This window comes from Hoplias malabaricus, chromosome Y (assembly GCF_029633855.1).
Source record: "Hoplias malabaricus isolate fHopMal1 chromosome Y, fHopMal1.hap1, whole genome shotgun sequence".
Taxonomy (NCBI): Eukaryota; Metazoa; Chordata; class Actinopteri; order Characiformes; family Erythrinidae; genus Hoplias; species Hoplias malabaricus.
In genome coordinates this window covers 42,502,027-42,524,697 of record NC_089820.1, presented here as the reverse complement: position 1 = coordinate 42,524,697, position 22,671 = coordinate 42,502,027, and the positions used below count along the sequence as shown (strand labels likewise).

The following is a 22,671-nucleotide window of genomic DNA, read 5'->3' as shown; positions in this document are numbered from 1 at the left end:
CCGCCATGTGGACAAAAACCATACTGCAAATCTAAGCTTTTTTCCCTTTTTTTCTTTCTTTTTTTATTATTTTTTATTTTTTTAGAAAAGTAGTGACTAATACTGCAGATAAAGAGAGGACAAACTAGGATACAGTGCTATAGGGAGCAGCCATTCAAAAGGGAGGTGATTTAAATATACCTATCAACCATAATATTATGGCAACCTCCTTGTTTCTACACTTACTGCCCATTCTATCAGCTCCACTGACCAGACAAGAGCACTTTGTAGTTCTAAAATTACAAATTTGTTTGCTCACTTTTATCCTGTTTCACAAATGGTTATGATCCACAGAGAACCACCACAGAGCAGCAATGATTTTCATGGTAGAATCCACCAATCAAAAATATCCAGCCAGGGGTGTCTTGTGCCTATTGATGAATGACTAGAGAACAACCAACACAAACTGTGGAACAACTTTACATTTACAAGGACCAGCTAGGTATCTGTGTCCAACGGAGTGGACCGTGAGTGAACACAGCAACTAGGGGTGGGCGATATGGCTCTAAAATAATATCACGATATTTCAGGGTATTTTTGCGATAACGATATTCTTGGCGATATGAAAAAAACACTGAAAAATACATTTATTAATTTCCAAAACACACTATAGCAACAAAATTAACACATCAGTGTCTCTGCAGTGCTCAGAATGATCCACCACCCAAATCATGCCTCTGTTGGGGTCCTGACTTTTGATGAACAGGGTGAATGGGAGCAAACAAAGTATGCTGATTAGGGAATAAAGTTGCTATTAAATGGTGTACTTGGTCTGAATCAGTGTTTAAGGAGGTGATACTTGTCATATCAACATCCACATGCCAGGACTCAAGGCTTCCCAGGAAATCATTGCCCAAAGCATCCCGCTGATACACCTGCTTAATTTTACCCATTTTTTTGTATCCTGGTGACCGGTCCTTTCCCAGGTAAGCAACACACATATACACATCCATGTGATGGAAAAGAAAACGTGATTCATTAAACCAGGCCACCTCCCTCTGTTACTTCATGGCCCAGTCCAGTGCTTTCAGATGTGGACAGGGATCAGCAGGGGCACTCTGACAAGTCTGCAGCTACACAATTGTTCAGCCTGAGCTGCTATTTATATAATACAGGTCAGCCAGTCAGAATGGAGTTCATCTACAGACCCCTACAGTCATTTAGTAATCTCTAAAAACTCATCTCTGTTCATCAAAGTTACACATTTAGAAATGCCTTAACAAAGAATTAGATATCACACTAAACCGTCACCTTCTTTCAGTACATGCAGATTGGTTCCTTTTGTTTATGAAGTAAGAAACCCTGGCTGTCATAAGCCGTCTGTTTGGGACTGTCTTTGGAATACTGCAGTTTCTAGTAAAAGTAAAAATGCTCCGCCATAGTGTTGATTGCTTATTTCTCACAACATAGGTTTGACCTTGTTAACATGTCAGAAGGCCTAATATGGTTAATCGTAAGGAACACAGACCATGTGAAAATCCATTAGGACTATTTTTTGGACCACATTCTTACATAAAACCATATGTCATACATATTAACATTAGGGTCAACGTATGACAACGTATATTTAAGAGTTTACCATGAAGATCTAGTCCACTTTTCCCTTGTTTTAACATACTGGATGTTTATCTAGTCCTAGAGCAAGAAAAACTGAACCAATTTTGGAGCAGCGAGACAAGTTTAGACAGTGATTTTAAAACTATAATTCTTCCATAAACTGAGCAATTAAAATCAGTGTTCTGATTCATGATTATTTATGAAAAAATACATTACTATTTGCAATGTGCACCAAGAGAAACCCAGAAGGCATATAAATGTACTTTTAAATGTGCTTTTATTTTCTCACTGGAACAAATCCAACATCAGCTGGTTCAGAAAAAGAGAAATGAAAAGTGCAACCCCAGCCAAATATACAGAGAAGATGGAGGAGACTGAGAAAGCTGTAAACCAACTTGGTTTACTTCTGGTTCTAAACTAATCCACTTCTGGTAACTAATCCACAGCTGAAATACATGACTTCAGTGTGTTCCAAAAATCACACATCTTCCACGCCAGCAGGGGGCGACACTCACTTTTATGCTTGAATAGCATAACGTGTACAGTAAGAAAAGAATAGGTCTATTCAAGTCATTTATTTAATTATTTAAAATTTTCATTTTATGAAACAAAGCGAAAAAGCATTATTTGCATTTAAAAATAGAATACAAAGCCCTTTAAATATATATAAAATATTAAACAAAACTTTCATCCATGTGTACAAACTTGAAACAATGACAACCGGGCAATATGTTGAAAATAAAATGCAGAATATATATATATATATATATATATATATATATATATATATATATATATATATATATATATGTGTGTGTGTGTGTGTGTGTGTGTGTGTGTGTGTGTGTGTGTGTGTGTGTGTGTGTAAAAATATACAGATACAGGGGAAACAAGAAAGAAAGAAAGAAGGCTGCGTCCAAAATCGACAAGACAAATGCGTGCTAGTATGATAATATGATAGGAGTATTCTATCGGCGCAGACATTCTTGAATGTGAAATTGCTCCCTACTCCCTAATTAGTGCACAAAATACCCAGAAAATTTGGGATTTACTACAAATTCAGTGCACTAAATGCTAAATACGGCGCCGTGCAAATACATATTATTGACTTTTTACTACATTTAATGCAGTATTTGCTTGTAGACGCCGTTATGTTATGACTTATGAAGGGAATATGGAGCTATTTGAGACATACCCTTTGTTTTCTACTCAAACGGTCCTTTGTTCCCTACATAGTGTACTACGTTGCATCTAGAATACCGACTGCTGCGCCCAAAGCGTGCAAAATATATCTAATATGGAGCCAACTAATATTCATTCACATGTACACAGGACATACAATGCATGATTTGGGCGTGAATGCAGTTACTTCACGACCTACATAGTGCACTATGTAGAAGATAGGGAGCGATTTGAGACACCATTAATTTAACGATGTGACGTGCCAGAGGCTCGTCAGGTGATCAGCGCTGAAGGAACTACTGCTCTTCGAAGATGAATTTCTCTCCGGGTTTCGTCGCTTTTGCGGCTTTTGCGAGCGTCTTTTCGGGTAAACATTCAAATTGTAGTTTTATGCAGTCTTTGGAATCTCGTGGGTTGAGTAAATGAAGGATTGAACACCAAATAATCGCTGTAATCTGCTTAAACTAAGACATAGACTTCAGCTAGAGACGGGCTGCTGTTTTTCTTCATCTCTGTGCTAAATGGTTAGCTTAAGGCTTTATTGTATCCTTGGATTATTCTTATCAATCAAATGCATTTTTGATAGATTTCCAGGACCAAATAAGGCTAAAATAATTTAAAATGATCCGGTATCCAGCTCCTCAACCAAGAATAAGGATGAGCCTTCGTCATGTGACTCAGCCTTCACCGCAGTGTTTCATATATTTCACTGTTTGCGTCTTTAGTAATTTGTAATGCATTAAAATTACTTTAAAGCCAAAACAACCATTAAGTACAAGTTAATTACTGTTAAGCGACATAAAAATTGCCGAGTTCGTATATTTATCAGACACAACAGACGCCTCAATAATTAAATATACTCTCTTAGGTGTTTAGTGGTTCTGTCCTTTGCTTTTATTCCAACCTACTTCTTTGTCAGATGTCCTGCTTTTAAGGCTGAACGATTCAGGGGAAATGTTTTTAACCCCTTTAACAATTTTGGCTGGTATATGCTAAAAGACATATAATGTAGGAAAATAATCTGTCAATAACATGGCTGAGCATTTACATTTTTAAACATCAGTGCTCCAAAGACATTCTCAAAAACACAGTTTCAGACAGCCAGTGTTTCTTAGGTCACAAATCTAAAGAACAAATCCTGTAAAATTGCAGGATGGGGTTTTCTATGCAGCTTCACTTGCAGGCTAGTTGCAGACATGTGTGTGAAGTTAGAGGCAGGGACTAATTGTTTATTCATAGATTGGCTTTTACTGAATTGAGGCAAAGGTGCATAGTTATATCTAACAATTTTATAAGCTTTAGGAATTTTTTTTTCTCCAAAATGCATTCAATATGTAATTTGTTTGTAATTGTTGGTGATGTAGGCTTTAATAATTATTTTGGCTCTTGTGATTTGAGTTTTCCAAAGATATCTGCACTAACACCTCCACAGTTCAGTCCTAGAAAGCTGGTTTGTGTTTTAATGTGCTGTGATTGTACTATGTATTTTTACCCAAATAAAACACTTAGCAAAATTTTCAACCTTAGCTGGGACTGCAAGTGTAAACGTAATGTTTCATATGATGTTATTTTGATTTGTAGGTGTGTTAGGAGACCAGCTGACGGTACTGAGAAGCCCGCAGTATGTGACCTTCAGAGAGGGCCAGTGGCCAATCTCCGGAGAGAAAATTCCTGACCTGGTGGCACTGACCATGGGCTTCTCTGTTCAGGAGGTAATGCTGATATAGCTACTAACAATCATCCAACATTGCAAAATAGGTTTTATTTTCACTGGTTATTCCAGCAAATGTCTGGGTCACATTTATTGTTGGGATTTCCAAATGACCATCAGAACCCTTAGGGGTCCCTTAATGTACAGATGGAGAATTGGGAAAACCGACAAACTGCAAAGCATTCTGATAATTGTTCATTTTTGTAGATCTCAATATTTTGCTCCGGTTTCCTCTCATGATCCAAAAACCCACGTTGGCAGGTGGGTTGGAGACTCAAAAGTGTCCATAAGTGTAAGAGTGACTGTGTGAGTGTGTATCGCTCTGTGAAGGACTGACACCCTTCCAAGGTGTGTTCCCACCTTGCGCCCAGTGTTTCAGTGTAGGCTCCGAAACCGCCGCCACCCTGAACTGGATAATCGGTTTCAGACAATGAATGAATGAATGAATATTATTAGTGCCTAGAGCCTCATTAGTTGTAACCCAATATGTGAATCCTGTTTTATGTTTCTTTTGTTTGCCTAGGATCTTGATTGGCCCGGTCTAGCTTCAGGATCACTGTTCCAGCGTCCCAGAGCTAATGCACTAATTACTGTGCGTGGCATTGGGAGCATGGATCTACCTTCAAACACCACCTCATACCCTCTGGAAAATGTAAGACATGCAAATGTAGTTTTAAATTTAAGGTAGTACAATATTTTTAATATATGGGGAAATATTTCCAAGCATATAATGGCAATCATGACAGGAAAGAAAAACATCAAAAAGTTTATTGCAATTTGATGCAATTTAATGAACTCACTTTGTTTTTCCCCATTCATCATGAAAGTTCACACACTGTAAAGGGCAGCTCTATGTGTAAATACTGGTTGATTGTAGTGCTCACTACAAAGGATGCTTACATAAATTATGACTCAAAGTGAGACAGTGGTGTAGTAATTGTGTTTTTTTTTTTAAATGTAACAACAGAATGGCCCTATGATTTCCTCCAAATTTCAACAGAATAATTTTTTCTTTAAGAAAATAACTAAACAAACAATAGCAAAATGGAACATGCTGTTGCTGCTATAATTTAACAACAGCAAGCACACTTCTTGTTTTTAACAAACTATTTGGCCAGTTTTTGCAGGTCAGACACTGTCTACAACACTTCACCATCAGACAGCCCTCCCAGAGGTTATTCTACATGGGCACATTAAGATTCTGTTAAGCTTTTAATGTTGCCTATTGTCACTTTAATCTTATTTTTCTAGTGTTCTGACACATTTTTCTAGTGTACATGGTGAATTAAACCCACCATACTCAGCCTATCAAAATGCCCTATGTGTCGTTTTAATACTGGGAACATTTTTGACACATTTTTAAAACTTTCAATAGTGGTTCATTTTCTGATACAGATTTATCATATTCTTCAGTTTGAAGTTTTTAAGCTGGAAGCATTTTCTGATATTGATATCTACCCTGGTAGGACATCAGTAAATGCTATAAGTAAAAGCCCTGAGGCCAGCAGCTAACTATGCCCTTACTTCTGAACACAAGACACGTATGATGGGCATACGAACATAAACAGCACAGGAGGAGGCACGAAACCAGTGCTACAGGAGCTAACAGCGCATTGTGTTTCGCTAAACTGGCCACATCACTCTGATGGCACTTTTTCCACTGCATGGAACCTACTAGATTCAGCTCGGCTCTTTTGCTTTTCTACCAGTCAAATCTGGTACCTGGCCCCTGCTCATGCCTGGTTCATAGCGAGCGAGTAGGTACTAAATGTGACATGTAAACATTCCAGAGCGCTGATTGGCCAGAGAGACTTGTCATTCATCACAAAATGCAGACCTCCAGCACAAATTAGCCACTTGTAAAATTTCCAAGTTACAACAGCAGTTGCCTTTGTTTTTATCCGATTCACAACTGCAGCTCGCAACGTTACGCTGTGGTCTTTTGAAAAGGTTCAGATGCTTCTTGGATTGGTAGCTGACAAGAAACACCAGGGAGAGCCGGATGCTGCAACAAGGAAAGCGCTACTGAGAGAACTGGGGAATCTGTTAGAATTGGGGCGCAGAGCCGTGTTCAGTCCAAAAAAACAAAAACAATATAAGAATACACAATAAGGAGTAAACATCTCCTAATGTTACTGCCACTGTTGTTGTGGTTTTCAAAGCCTACAGTTCCTGTTAGAGATGAGGGTTTTGAGACCTCACCGCCTACATTTTGTGTGGGGGCACAACTTTGACCAGGGTAAAGGGCCTTGAGCCATGATGAGCCAAGTTGAGCTGATGCCATGCAGTGGAAAGCACCATAAATTAATGTTGGAGTGTGTGTTTGTAAAGAAATGTTTTTTAAGGTGTATTGTGTTTCTGTCTTTTATCTAAATTTCATTTTCGTTCCTCAGTTCTGGCAGGCTACTCTGCATCGTGGAAGTCCTAGGACCCTACCACAGCAAGCCATCCATTAAAAAAAAACAACAACAACAAAAAAACACACATCAGCAGATAACTGTGTTTAAAAAAAAAAAAACAAAAAAAAAAAAAAACACTTTTTTTGGCACATATAAGCTTTTTGAGTTATGGATTAAAACAGGAACACTCCAGTTAAAAAACAAAACTTTTTCCTTAATCAGACTTTTCTAACACTAAGTTTCCAGGAATTAATCAAAGCCTGGTCAGATGGTGGTCATGCTGCCACACTTTTTTGTGATTTCCTGTGAAGTTATTTCAGTGTTACAAAGCTGTGGAGTTTCCATCTACTCATATATGAACTTCCTCTTAATGCCATGAGACTTGTGGCCTGATTTCCTGTTTGTCTGTTCTTATTTTACCACTCCTTTTCTTTGTATCTCTTAATAATTTTGTACGATGCATTTCAATTCCAAAAACTATATTCGTATGAATTTTAAATAATTGTTACTAAAGAATACCTACAATTTTGTTATATTTAAACAGAAATAAAAATCAATAAATGTTTCAAAGCACAGTTTAGATTTAGGGTCATTATTCATATTTGTACTTGTCCAAGTCTTGTCATTGTCTTCTCGTTAAACAATTGGTTGTAAGGTTATTGTGTACTTTAAATAAATTGTGAGGAAGGAGAATGTTCTGGTTATATTTCTCCTGAGATGTAGTAATCACAGCCATTTTCTTTTAATTCCAGTGTTTCTTTGGCTTATTTTATTTTCTCTCTCTCTCTCTCTCTCTCTCTCTCTCTCTGTCTCTCAGCCGGTGCCCTTCACACTTGACAGTGTGGCAAACACCATCCACACGCTGTTTGCTGAAAGCACCCCAGTGGTCCTCCAACTTGCCCCAAGTGAGGAGGTAGGTCTCCAGCTCAGCCCATAATAAAGGAGCAATTAGTCATATTTACCACTAAGCAGTGGTCACCAGTATGAAAGTGAATATCTTGTCTAAAAAGTGCAACTAACATGAGATAAAAATCAGATTGCTTTGTGCTCTTTGAAGGAACCAGTTTTTTTCCCACAAGCAGGTACTTCACCGTGTCTGGGGATTTAGTACAAATCCAGGCCTCTAGTTGTATATAATAGTTGTTTCATAACATGGAGAACAATCTTTTAAAATAATCACTTAATATTCTTTTAAAGCACCAGCAAAATTTTGGATATGCTAGGCTCATGTTGTTACATACAGTGTTGGGTGGTATAACGGTAATGCCCTCCGCATACTGCTGTATTTAAAAATGTGGACGGTATCTCAAAATGAGGACATTATAAAAATTTAATTTATGTGCCTTTAAGAAAGGGGAGGGGGCGCTGTGGGTGCTCACCGACTGGTGAGGTCACACTCTGAAAATGGGTGGGGGAAAAAACAAAAGCTCATTAGCCCACCAGAGTTGTAGAGTTTAGCTCAGTGTTTGGGTTAAAAAAAGCTGAACAGACAAAATACTGTGATAACCCCTGATAAGCCTCCATTTGTTGGATCTGCTCTGGTGTTAAACACATGTGCCTGTTAGCTGGCCAGCTATGCTTCTAAACAGCGTAGAACCTGTTATATTTTGAAATTTGTTTTCTTGTTTTTATTTATTTATTTATTTAGTCACAGTGGATAAACAAATTAATTAGTTTTAACAGAATGACTCTGGCCTTTAATAGCAACGCTGTTGGTTCTCTAAGATGAGACTAGTTCAACCACGGCGTTTTTACACTTTTACTCTGTGGCTTGAAATATTGTCTCAAACAGACACTTACAAGGAAAGATTAGAAAGGCAAGGTGCATTCTTCTCTGAAACCATTTTCACAAATGCACTGGGCATTCTACATAACAGTTCTCACCTGGAAATGTTCTGCATGGTCCAGATACTCGCATTAATTCACTGGGAGTCTCCGGAACATTACCGCCTCTCTACACCCAGGAAAAAAAATCTGGATTTTGTACGGTGGGGGGTGGGCTGGAATGATAAATTCCAAGTAATGTATAGTAAAAATATTATGGACATATGTGTTCAGGCATACAGCTCCTCTAGGTAACATCTGGAAAGATTCTGGGTTTGTGTGTGAAAATGGCTTGCACGTCATTAAAAAGCCTTTAGCATATTTAAAAAATACACATATATAAACCTAAATAAAATTCTGTATATTTGTCACACTAATATTCTGCTTGTTTCACTGAACTATATTAAATCTGTAGAATAGTATTTTTTAGGGGACGAAGACTGATTTTGTGTGTCTGTGTGTTTTTGTGTGTACGCGCACATGTGTTTATGTAGAGGCTGTATATGATGGGGATGGCTAACACAGTTTTTGAGGATCTACCTGTCACTCTGCAGCAGATAAGAGCTCGTCTTTCACAGGAAGGTTCAGTACTGCACTCCCTTCCCCTGCATTCACTCAGCAGAAACAGCGAGGTAACACACACACACACAGGCTGAATCTCTAACAGCTGCCTTCTCTTTTGCAGCTGAAGGAAGGAATATGTACATTAGTATCAGGGTTCATGACATTCTAAATGAGTAAATACAGGCTCACCTCTAACTAATGTAAGATGGAGTTTTAGGGCCACGGCATTGGGGGAAAAAGAAAAATATATATTTCAGAGGCGATTGCTCTAAGACTGCAAGGGAATCTCGGCTTCCCCTAAAATGTCAAAAAATAAGTGATCAAATATATAATCTGTCTGAGGCTGAATCCCTTTTTGATCAGCGATCCTTTGGTGTAAAGATCCGTGGGAGCATTAAATTTTCATTTTGTTCTGAGTTGAGCCGGGGACTTTTGTTTAATCCTCTTAGCGGCATTTTCTTTGTTAAAAAAGACTAGCGACAAATCGAGCATCTGTTTCTGGTGGGTTTTTTTTTTTTGTAGCTGCTTGTGTTTAGAGACTGACTTCTATCACTCTTTCTGACTTCTATTAGAAGTTTCTGTCCAGTGGGTGCTGCTGAGCCCCTCCCCCGTCACAAAGCACTCACAGACGGACACACTTCACATGGGCCAAGGCCGTTTAAGCAGCCTAGCTCTGCTGGCCATTGAGAGGACACTAGTCAAGTCCCTGGAAAAGACGCCTTGTTGGTAAAACAGGGTCACAGATAATTTTCTTGAATGAAATTTACGCATAAATAAACCGACACATTTTATGATGTAGGCCGAAATTGAGCATCCCTTCCTTGATAGACTAGTATCCGCCACTGAGCGATATATAAATAAATAAGATTCAGAGAATACAGTGAGAATTCTGAGAATAATCTAGGGTTATTTATTTATTTTTTGCCAAAATGTCCTTATGAGTTAAAGCAAAAACGAAAAAACAAACAAACCTTGTAGTAATGATTAACAGCAAAACTAAAATTCACTTAAAAGCAAACTAAATTATACAATGAGGTGCCTTTCACAAAACATTAAACACAATGCAACCTGTCACAGATCTACACATAGTAACATTAGTACTACTCAGAAAAAAAGAGAAAAAGTATTGTTCATACTTAGGAACTAGTGTCCATTTCTTTTTTAGGCATTTGTACTGTCCTTTGACATTTTTAGGTTTTTAATATACACAATGAAAGGGTTCCAGATACACTCAAACAAATCTTGTTTACCCTTTAGCACATATGTAATCTTCTTTAATGTGAGGGCAGTTAGCATCTGTCGGATCCATTGGTTCACAGTTGGTCTGAGTTTTTTTTCAAAACAACGCTATACTTTCTTTTTGCATTTAGCAGGCCTAAATCTACAAATTTCCGTTCATTTTTAGTATATTTGTGTTTTTCTGGGTACAATCCCAGTAAAAACAGCTTTGGATCTAGTTGTAATTGTTTGGAAATGATTGTCTCAATTATATCCTCTACCTCTTTCCTGCAATACCACATACAGTGGACCAGTGTCCCTCGCTACTCTGTACATTTTGGACATACATCAGGTATCTCACTCTTGAGGGTTATTTATTTTTTAATTGCAATATGCAGACAGACAGAGACTCTCAGTCTGTGCGCCATAGAGTGAGTTGTTACTTATTAAATGCATCCACACGAAATGTTAACTAAACCCCCTTCGTGCAGCCCCTGACTGCGATGCATGCTGCTTTGGTTTTGGTCCACTCGCTCTGGATCGATTGATTTCTTGATCATTAATTGTATCCTGTGAAACTACATGCCCTGTTCTGAATAAACGGGTTCTTGCACCGATTCAGGGTTTAAATACTATATAATATATAAATATATTAAATACTATATAATAATCACAGTCTGGTCCTGATGTGGCAGAGGACTGAGTATTTATTCATGAAAACTATATCAGCAACACACTGCATTCCTTAATTACACTGTGGTTGTGTCTGCCCCATTTATATGTGCAGCGAATTATTCCGAGATTTTTTTTTTCAGGATTATTCCGAGATTATGCTCACAATTCTGACTTTATTCTCAGAATCTTATTTATTGTTTCAATACTGTGGCCCTAAAAACGTCATCATATCTTCTAGTATAATATAATAATAATAATAATAAAATTAACCACGTTTGCCCCTCTAAATATGGGATTTATTCCTCGATTGATTAAATGAATGATTGATTGGTCTTTTTGACACGAGCAATGAAGTATTGTCTACCATCCGCTGTCTGGCTGAACCTTTAACTCTTCTCTCTCAACCCTCAAATGAGCTGCAGCTTTAAAATCTCACCAGCCCAACATACTAAAATGGTTATGATTATCAAAGCTTATACAAAAGGGTATCAGTAAGGTTCTGTTAGTTTTAATAATGGAAGCTCAGTTTGGTTTAACTGTGGAAAAGAATGTGCAAAGAGGGATGCTGAGTCAGACACATAACAGCAATATGCACTATATAAAGTAACTGGATCCAGAAAGACTTGATTCTATAACTCTATGTCCGGAGGTCATGGCTGCGACCCAGAGTCTAAATATTAGTCCCACCTCTTTTCTCCTTGCTCCTTTGGGTTCCGGGGTTGGGGATGGCTGCTGTTCATCGTGATGTAATAGTGGCGTGGCGTGTAGTTTAAGTGATTTTTCTGGAACAGGGCTCTTCAGAAGTCAGCCATTATCTTTACTCGCAAGTAAAGTACACATATGACTCTTAATTTACTGTGAAATGGAGGCTTCTAACACAGATTACTTGTTTGAGAGACATTTTTTTGACAATCATAAACAACCCAAAGAAAAAAATGTAATTTCCCGATCATGTTTCTGTTACTTTTTAAAAATAATCTCTCTCGTGATGCTCTTTAAAAGTGAATAGTAGTATGTAATATAGTAATATTAGTATTGTGGATTTGTTATAGTTAAAGTTTGCACACCATTTTGGTGTATCTGGAGTGCTTATTGAGCAACAAAATGTGAAATAAAACAACCAGACAGAAATAAACAAGACAGAACCTAGACAAGTGGCGAAATAAGAGTGCTCTGCAAAAATGACAAAAGCAAGAACAGAGAAGAAAGAGAACCAAGCCAACATAACAGTAAGCAAGATCTTCACTGTGACTCATTACTATTTAAAGAAACAGGCTCTCGAACCAGAACAGAGCTAGCTAGACAGGGTGCAAGGGGGGCTATGGTGCTCATTAAATCTTTTAATTTAAAACAACGTGTCGTTCTGAACAAAGCTGTTTTGACAGTGTTAGGAAAAGTGGTCACAGATGTTTCATTAAGACCCCACAGAACTGTGTCCCCTTTTAATGTTAGAATGTCCATTGATTTTTGTTTGTCCACAAGATGGTGCTGCAAAATCACGTTTTTCTGAAACCAAGGCTTATGACTGGTGTGTTTTTTAATGTGCCTATTTACAGGTTAAGAATTCTATATATTGACTTTATTAGATGAAGTGGGGAAGCACTTTAAATTCTGCATACTTCAGAATGACTTTAGCACACAGGAAGCTTGGGAATAATTTAATGTGCCACTTATAGTTTGTTAGTGTGTGGTTGCCTAATGCTTTTCTATGGCCTTATATGGTTAAAAATGTAATATATGGCTGAAAAGTAAAATATATTTACATTTTTTTTTGGCATCTTGATATGTGCTCATTTTTTAACCAAAAACCTTGTTCTCTATCAAACTTGAATCAAGTTTAAATCTGAGAGCATTCATCTCTCCTCTTTTCTTAAACATGGTGGATTACATGCAAAGGTGTCTACTGAGCTCAAGGTCGTTGTAATCATGTGTCACCATTTGAAAATGTTCAGATAAAGTTTTGTGCAAAATCACTTTTGCACAGATTTAAGCTACTCTATTGTAGAGGGGTATGCATGCTTAGCTGATACCTGCATTTATTATCTTCAGTTATCTTCTTTAGCTATATGTACTTCGGCATTTTCCTATATTCATTAAAAAAAAAAACTTTTTTAAAAAGATTTATGGAAATGGTGAGAGGATGAAGCAACTGTAAAAGTTACTAATTGTTAAATGTGAGCGACTTTTGTTAAAAGGCATTTCAATGATCAAAGGACAGTTTCTAGTGGTTTGTAAGTTTGTTGGCAGAAAACCGGAACAAAACTCTATTCCACAGTACGGGGCTACCTGCACGTGCACAGTGCCTTTTAAGGGCACAGTGCACATTTTTATTTTTTTATTTATTATTATTATTTTTTTGACGCATATACAACATCACCTCTAAAATAGGGTTGGGTAGCAACACATTTTATCATACTACCATACTAACCTGCTTGTAGCATGACTGGAAAATTAGCACCCCATTGAAGTTTCCAAAGTACCTTGAGCTGGGTTTATTTGCCTGAAGCTTGTAGAGCAACTTTGAAGGTGATAGCTACCTACACTGATTTCACTAGAAATACTTCTCTAGACACTTTGTTTGCAATCAGAGTTTGGCATCACAGTGTGTGAAAACAGAACGTTTGTGCTGTGGGTGGGCTTGTAAAAAACAAAAAATGTGTTAATAAGACATTACCTTGCTGTTTATCATATAAATATGATATCATTACAAATTGTTTTAAAAATTAAATGTTTTAAAAACGTTTGCTTAAAAATAATAAACTTTATTGTAAATAATAAACATTGTGGTGGAATTAGATATTTAATAGAACACAAAGGTGAGAGTGTTATCAAGAAATAACAGCATGGCTGTGATGCAGTACATACACAGTTCCTCACTGTCATTCTGTTCTTTCAAGATATGACACAACCTTGAGTGTGTTATTGCTTTTATTCAACAATTCAGTGTATAATATATGAAATAAATAAACAGAGCTGTGAAAGTGGCATCAAATATGCTTATAAAATTCATGAATCCTTCTGCCAAATGATAGTTCCTCAACAATTAGCTTGTTGCTACATCACAATAACAAACTCTACTGCACTTCACTCACCGCCCATACTGGATCAGCTTGAGCTCACTAACAGCATACTATATCACTAAACCTCAGAGTAAATTTCTCACACCACTAATCTGCTGAATAAACTACTCCAGAAATACATACTTCAGCCCAATATAGTCCATCTAGCCCTGTTTGCTCGGTGAAGCTGCAACTATCTCAAATTTCTCTATGTCCCATTGTAGTGCACCATAAGTAGTGAGGTGACTTAGCAGTTTTAATCAGCCAAACAATGCATTATAATTCTAATATAACACTATCCATATTGAACCAAAGCTGACTTAATTTGAAAGATTTTGTGCTCTATGTAGGCAACACAAAGTGATTTGAGAAACACCCTTAATATGCAGCTAAAAGCTCCTCACCAGTGGCGATTTCTCTAAGACTGCAAGGAAAGCTGAGCTGCAATGAGCTTCCCCTCTTAGAAAGACCAGCAGCCGCCACACATTACAGCGACTGAATCTCCAATGGCCTTTCTCTCCACTGTTTTTTCTCTTCATTGTTCTTATTGTTGTTTGCTTTGTATTTGTAACTTGAATTCACCTCAAGTCATTTAATTTTGTTTTTGTTTGTTAGTTCAAAGTTTCTTGTTTCATTCTCTTTCAGATTAAGGGTAATACTTGGATCATTATATTTTTTTCCACTTAAAACTTAATGTCTCATTTTGTATCTGTGTTGAACTAATTGTCCTGAGTACCTGCCACTGCCCTCCATTTTATTATGAGAAATTTGTTAAACTTGTGTGTTTATAACACTGACAAGAAATATAGTTGGTGTATGATTTTTATTGGTATTCTCAAAGTAAACTGAAGACCGTTTATTGGTGTGAAATGAGCTGAGGTTTATTTAGTGGTGAAAAATGTAGTAAGGACAGCTGCATTTTAAAGAGAGTTGTTAGCAATGGCTCAATGGATTGATACAGTGGTTGTGAAAAAAAAACATGATGCTATATCAGCATGGTTATAATGTTTCTCATCAAGTCAGAGTACGTGACCAGAAATAACTTTTGTATAGATTTGAACATGAACATAAAAAAGAAACAAAGTAAACTCTTAAAATAATAAAAAATAATAAATTAATTAACTGATTCCTTGACCATTGGCTGGGCACTGACTGTGGCTGAAGTCAATTAACCAGCATTGCGAGGTGCTGAGGTTCAGTATTTTATTAACCTTATATAAGACTAAATATAACATGACAGTGTGAGTTAAAATAAGGAAATTGCTGACACTTGCTGACATACTGTTTCACCTTTTAGGGCTATTGTGAAACTGGTCAACTTTTTTATTTTTTATTTTTTTTTTTTTTGCCTTGGCCAAGAACACAGCTCTAAAGCCTTTTATTAAGTTTATTGTTTCACTGGATCTTCTGATGATTCATGCTAATACAGTGCAGTTATGCTTTAAATAGGTTATAGGCAATGGACAGTCATGTTAGCTACATTATACAATTTAATCATACATGTAATAAGTTTTGTTTATTAGTAATTGCAATCTAAAATGTTTACCAAGAAAATGTTTTGGAGGAATATAATGGAACCAACCTCTGATGTTTTAGCACAGTTCTATAGCTAGGCTACAAAAATGCTTAACATACTTCTAGACAAAGTTTTGCACACAAGGATGTGCTATGATCTTTCCTTTTACATCCACATGGTATGAAGCTAGTCTATATATAGCACTTTTATTGTAATGAGGCATAGGTTGAAATAATGACAGTGAGAGGGAAAGAGAGGAAATAAAGGCACACTAGTATGCCCCTTCAAAATATGCTAATCTACTTCCTATTATTTAACTCATTACAATATAAACCCAAGCCTAACATCTTGGCAGATCTCTAATTCTAGCTAGCCAGACCTGAAGTTTCATTTACAGAATGTTCAGTATAGTTTAAAAAAATTTAAATGTTAAGACATGGTTATAGTGTTCAAATACAACTATTAAGTGTAGTGAATAGTTTCAGGTGATTAACAAAGATAATGTATCTTGCTGTAGTCTGTTCATACAAACTTGGGAAACACAGCACTAATAGCTTGTTGTTCACAAATGAAAGTTTGTGGCCAGACCCATTTACAGCAGATGAAGTGGCATTGTGTGTGTGAAAATGAGCATGTGTTTTGTTTTTGTTTGTTTGTTTTAATAATCTGTTCTTGTATAATCAGCCTTGTTGAACATTATAATTAACTGTATTTTTCACTGTGCCAATACAGATAGGCAGAGCTTTCTATAAATAATACTTTGATTTAATACATTTGCTTTAAAAAGGTGAACTAGTTATATCAATTCAATAAGCTTTATTGGCATCTTTGAATTTTATTATAAACAAGTTCATAGGCCTGTTTGAATTTTTTGAGCATACACCTGAGGTCAAAAAATTACATACACTTAGAATAAAGACTTTCAAAACTAAATTCACAAACCTTTCTACAAATCAACACTTCACAATGTACTTTGCCAAGAGTATCATGGTCTCTACTGTTTTCAAATGTTTTAAACTTTTAAAGATTAGAGAAACATTAATTTCAGCTTTACTTCACTATATCACATTTACAGTGTGTCAAAAATGATACACACCTAGCTGTCTCAAGTTAAGCGATTGTTTATTACTAACTAAGCAGCAAAAACATATAAGGTTGTGATATTAATGCTATATCAATCATGAATTATTAAAACTAGCAAGCATGCCCATGGTAAATTAATTGTTGTTTTTATGTATATATTTGTGGCTAAAAATATTTTTCCACTCTTTCAGGCTGATCTTCTGTTCCTCTCCGAGGTTCAAGTGTTGCATGATATATCTGCACTGGTACGTCCCCTTCACTCTTTTCACAATACAATAATCAATGCAAAATGCTTCTAGTAAAGGCTATTATTTTGTAGACTGCTGACATCTTTATCATATAATTTTGTAACCCAATTGATTTGTCAGAGTTAAGTTGGATCAACTTTGTATCTAATTTATTAGAAGGATCTGCTGTATAGGTGCACATTTGTTGATGTTTACAAAGTAGATTAAGGCGGAAAACCTAACAGCATAAAGAAAATAAATTTTGTTATATTGTAGTGGTGGAATTTTTGTCTGATAACGATTTGATCTGAGTCATGATTCTGGTTTACCGATTTGGTTTCTCATGATACTTTAAACGCATAATAAAAAAAATCACTTTTGTAAGCCCAAAGAGAGAGGATATAGAACAATGCACATTTTCACAATGTACATTCCAGTTGCCTCCAGCAGTTAAGAAAAAAAAGATGTTTAAGTGAAACCTCTTTTTAACCAAGTGTTAGAAATTCGGCATTGAAGAGTCAGGAGACTGGAGTTTGGCGTTGACTGGAGTTTATTTACACATACACAGGACCATGTGTGAGTACAGCTGGATGATCTCAGTCTGCCCAAATACATTTTAGGAGGTTCATATATACTTTGAGATTTGGGGGAGGAGCAGGAGGAAGAAGAGGAGTGAGAGGAGGGGTATATAGAATGAGATTGATGAAGAATATGATAATCGGGAGAGGAATGAGAGGTGGGGTAAGTGTAAAGAGGAGGTGTGATGGTCGAAGGAAGAAGGAGATGGGCTAGACGGGTAGGTGTGAGGGGTGATGGTCAATTAGGAGTGAGGGGAGTAGTAGGAGGGGAGAGGTGTAGGTGGGATAAGGGTGAACATATGCTTGCCACCAGTTGCAATAAACTGGTGTTAAAGGCAGTCTTCTCCATCACTGAAAACAGTGTCTTAGTTTTCTTCATCTAAGTTCAGCCCCAGGGCCAAATGCAGCCTGCTGTAAGATTTTAATTGGCCAGTGGCATTACTTTTATGAATACATCATTAGTCGACTGCTAGCACTTGGCAGGTTTTTTTCCCCTCTTCAACTTAAATGCCATTAATTCCTCTGGGACAACAAAGTAATTCACAGAATGACATTTGTTGATGGCTGCAGAAAAAAAAAAACGCAAAGTTGACAGTGAGAATCGATTTCAAGAGAGGGAAGTATTTTTGGAGTAAAATGTTGGATTTCTGCTGTCCTGTAGCAGTTAAAGCTCTAAAATGAAATTCAGTAGTTAATAAATATAAACTGATTTGTAAATTTGTGTTTTTCATATTTTGAAAACACTGTAATAAATAATTTATTAATAATATACTTGGAAAGAGAGACTGGCTCATAACATTACTGATATGATCCAGTTCGGACCCCTTTGAAAAAAGTTTGGATATCCCTGATCTACACCCTCTTCTTCATAGTTTTGTGGGACAAATAATTGGTTGAAATGGAAATCTGTCTCCACAAAGAAGGTGGGTCTTCATTCACAGGCCTTTAATCCAGTGTCCAATCATCTCCGATTTTATAATGTCAGAGGTGTATATATGTATGTTTCACTAATTAAATTTATTTATCTATTTTTGTCATGTATTTATTTATTTTTGTCAGAAGATATGATATGTCATTATGGTATTGTAATATTATGTTATTAGAGTTGCTGCTTTTTTAACATATCACATTCTATGGACACATCAGTGGGAGTTAAACAGAGGGGTATGCATATGTCAGATATCTGCTCTTACTGAGTAGCGGTGTGGTGGATCACTGTTAATGTTTAACTACCTTTAATTAATACTTCGCTTTTTCAGTCCCTCTTTTTTGTGGTTTCTCATAAAAGTGGTTCTCCATTGGACTTTCAGTAGTGACTGTGGTTGAACCATGAATATTTAAAGAACCACTGTACCTTGTGAAAGTGTTTTTTCAGATTGATGGAAAATATATTGTAACATGTTCTATGTCAAATATTTTCTAAATTGCATGGAAATGGGTTCTTATTACAAGCTTGATATCGTAATATTATCAGGTTTTTTTGGGTGCTGTATAGGACCATTTTCAAAAGAGTGTTATGTAGATTTTAAATGAAAATTTTCATTGATCTGAAGAACTCTTTCAAAATGCAAAGAATCCTTTAAGCATACAAATGTTTTTTTCTGTGTGCATGGTTCTATACAGACCTATTGTCTTGACTAAGAAACCCTTTTATTTATTTAAATATATATATATATATATATATATATATATATATATATATATATATATATATATATATATATATATATATATATTAGTATAGTATAGTAAACACAGTTTTGCCACTCAGTCCGACCGAGAGGGGTGTTCTTGTAGAAAAGTGTTTGGAACAGTCTTGTTTTCTCTTAAATAATTCCTTACTTTGTTTCTATAGCTGCTGAGACATAAGCACTTGGCCAAGGACCAGGCTCCTGACCTGTTCTCCCTGGAGCTCGCTGGTTTGGAGGAAATCTCCCGTCGCTACGGTAACGATTCGCCCCAGTTCCAGGATGCCACCAAGATCCTGGCATCTGTGCTGCAGAAGGTAAAAATTAAGGGCTGTTGCTGTGAAACTAAGAAGAATAAATACTGATACATATGTATCCAGGATTGGTTATGGCCTTATGCTGCTACATAGCGACCTGTACACACACACAGTGCAATAGCTTCGGTTCTAACCACCACTATTCTTCTGTCCTCTCTGTTTTAGTTTGCTGATGATGTTTATGGAGTCTATGGCAGCAACGCAGTAGTGGAGGTGGTAACAGTGAAGACATTTGAGGTTCCACTCACCAGAAAATCTCGCTCCATTTTGGAAAGCAAACAGATAGTAAGTTTCCATCACAACATGATTGTTGTTTTATCCACTACCACTACATCCACTAAACTAATACTATATAGTTTTAACACCAAAATATAAGTTGCCAGCTATGTTTGTTGCCTGAAGTGTGCTTCATTACCTGGGAGCGAGATGTGTAACTGATAACCAATGAAAACCTTACAGAATTGCTTGCTTCAAGCCACAGTGAGTTGATCTCTGTGAAATCTTTTTTTTTTTTTTTGGAATTGGTTTTGTGGTTTCTGCAAAGGTTTGTGTGCCCATGCTTAAATTACGTGTTGTTGTTTTGTGAACATACAGTAAAACATCCTCTGCAGAAACACTGCACAATTACTGTTCAGTTGCTGAATACAACTTTAATTCCAGTAAAGAAATGGAAATTGTGCACAGAAAAAAGTTATATTTTAATGCATTTAAAAATGCACCATAAACACTAGTTGAGAGTGAACATGGGAAATAAAGGAAACCACAGAAACTAGATCTGCCACTGCTTTGCATGCATTTCTGAATAGGGCAAGATATCAATTGCAATAGCAACTTTTAATCATGTCATGTTGGAACTAAAAAACCTACTCCTGTAACATGATTAAAAGTGATGTCAGTATGATTTAAGAACATCTGCTAAATATTATTAATTAATAGTGTTCTACAACTGTTGAGTCTCTTGCATTTTTATTTTTTTAAATGATTAAATTAAGTATCACTTTCAGACAGATGCTTTATATGTCTCTCTCAGACTCGTATGAAGCTTTCTCACACACATTCTGACCACACAACACACTTGGATGCGTAGATTAGAATTCAGTGTTGAATTCAAATAAGGTATTCTCATAGTTGGTGCCGTGGTCATGTATAATTGTTTATTTTAGCACAGTGTTCAGACCTTTCAGAGTTTACCACTGACCTACTTTCCATTTTATTGTAATGACACAGAAGTCTGGTGTCTGTTTTGATCTGTATGTGTTGTTTACCATCTTTTTGTTGCAGAGCAATCCAGGAAGCCCTTATAATCTGGCCTACAACTACAACTTTGACTATGCTGTGATTTTTAACATTGTGCTGTGGCTGATGATTGTTTTGGCTTTAGCCGTCATTGTCATCTCATACAACCTCTGGAACATGGACCCTGGCTATGACAGCATCATTTACAGGATGACCAATCAGAAGATCCGCATGGATTAATAAATAATCACTTATGATCAAAAACTAGCTTTCCATTCCATGTTGCTGTGTTGTGTGTGTGTGTGTGTGTGTGTGTGTGTATATTAGGATTGAACAATTTGTGAAAAAGATCTAATTGCAATTTTTCTGATACATTCTCTGATTTCAGTATAAACTGCGTTCTTATTACCTTCTATAGATTTAGGCCCAGATCTGTTATTTCTCTCAAAAAAGCATATAGTGTTTTTTTTGCCTTCAGACTGTAGTGTGTCACACTGCAGGTCTCTTGTGGTTATGGTGTGTGGTGTATCAGTTTACGTGTGCATTGGTCGCATCTGCTCGATGTTACATGCATTTATCAGGCTCTAAATTTTTATGTTATATATACCCACTTAAAAGGTTTGGCTATTTTAATTGTTATTATAATTGCAGCATTTTGGATTTTTTTTAGGATATGAAAACTGCACTCTTTCAAATAGGATCTTGAAATAATCCATTAATGGTCCAGTCCTTGTGTGTGTGGATGTGTGTGTGCATTTCTCTCACTTCTATATAAAATCCAGTTAAAGTGTCAGTGTATATGTCTCTGAAATGCATTGTACAAAGACGCGTGTTCCATTCAACTGTAAATGTTAAATGAATATTTGCAGAATATTTATTTATGCCTGCTGTTTGGTAGTTTTCAGAGACCAGAAGATTAGCCCTCAAAAATGCTAACATTGCTAATAATGAATGGGAACTCATAAAAGGTTTTTACAAGTTTACACTGTTCAGAAAGACAAGGGAAGTTGTTGGAATGATGCCATAGAATTATGTGTTTATAAAGGAATTTTTAAAAGTTATTTGCCAATGGTAAGGGTTTCATTGTATCTTTTAGATTTTGTGGAGGTACTTTTGAACTGTAACAAGGCTAAAATCGTATTTATAAACATGGTTTGAAAGAACCATCTATTGAAATGTTTTTTTTTTTATTTTAAATATTGAAAAATGGCAACATTTGATTCTTCTGTGGCATCACAGAATGTACCTTCTTATTTTCATTGAGTGTAGGTTGTGTCCCCACTCTCATTTATTGTTAGTCATGTTAGCATTGTTGTTGGATGAAGAAATGTCTAAAACAAGATGTATATAAGTTAATTGTATTTCTGAGTGAGTGGATAATGCTTAATTTGTCATGCTACACTAATGATTGTGTTTTGCTGTCTTGTGTTGATGATCTATGAATTGAACCCCAGAGTTTATTTATTGTTTGTTTGTGTTGATTTGAAAGTTCTCGTATTATTCCTGATATACCTGACAAGCCGTATGAGTATCACATCCTACCCGTGTGCATTTATGGTACAGATAATTTTATCTCTAAATCTGTATAAAAGTTGATGTGCTAAAGTAGAAAATGATGCATATTTGATTGTCTGTCTGATAGATAACCTTTGTGTCCAGAACGAATTAAAACTTTAATGTTAATAAAAGACCACTGGGAAACTTTTGTAATTTTGTTATGGTTTGTGCTGTTAGTAAGAGAACAGGTTTAGCATTAAAATCACAGAGGTCTATGGGTGTTGCACTGCTGTTAGCAACT

General features: G+C 36.3%; 1 protein-coding gene across 1 annotated transcript; it reads left to right on the top strand.

The window, feature by feature from the left end:
* The first annotated feature begins 3,012 nt into the window (after positions 1–3,012).
* Positions 3,013–22,569, top strand: LOC136679425 (renin receptor-like). Its single transcript, XM_066657937.1, has 9 exons — positions 3,013–3,145; positions 4,360–4,490; positions 5,013–5,141; positions 7,706–7,801; positions 9,207–9,344; positions 17,019–17,072; positions 19,488–19,637; positions 19,803–19,922; positions 20,919–22,569. The coding sequence occupies exons 1-9, from the start codon at positions 3,091–3,093 to the stop codon at positions 21,111–21,113; spliced, it is 1,068 nt and encodes a 355-aa protein (XP_066514034.1). The 5' UTR covers positions 3,013–3,090; the 3' UTR covers positions 21,114–22,569.
* Positions 22,570–22,671: the final 102 nt, after the last annotated feature.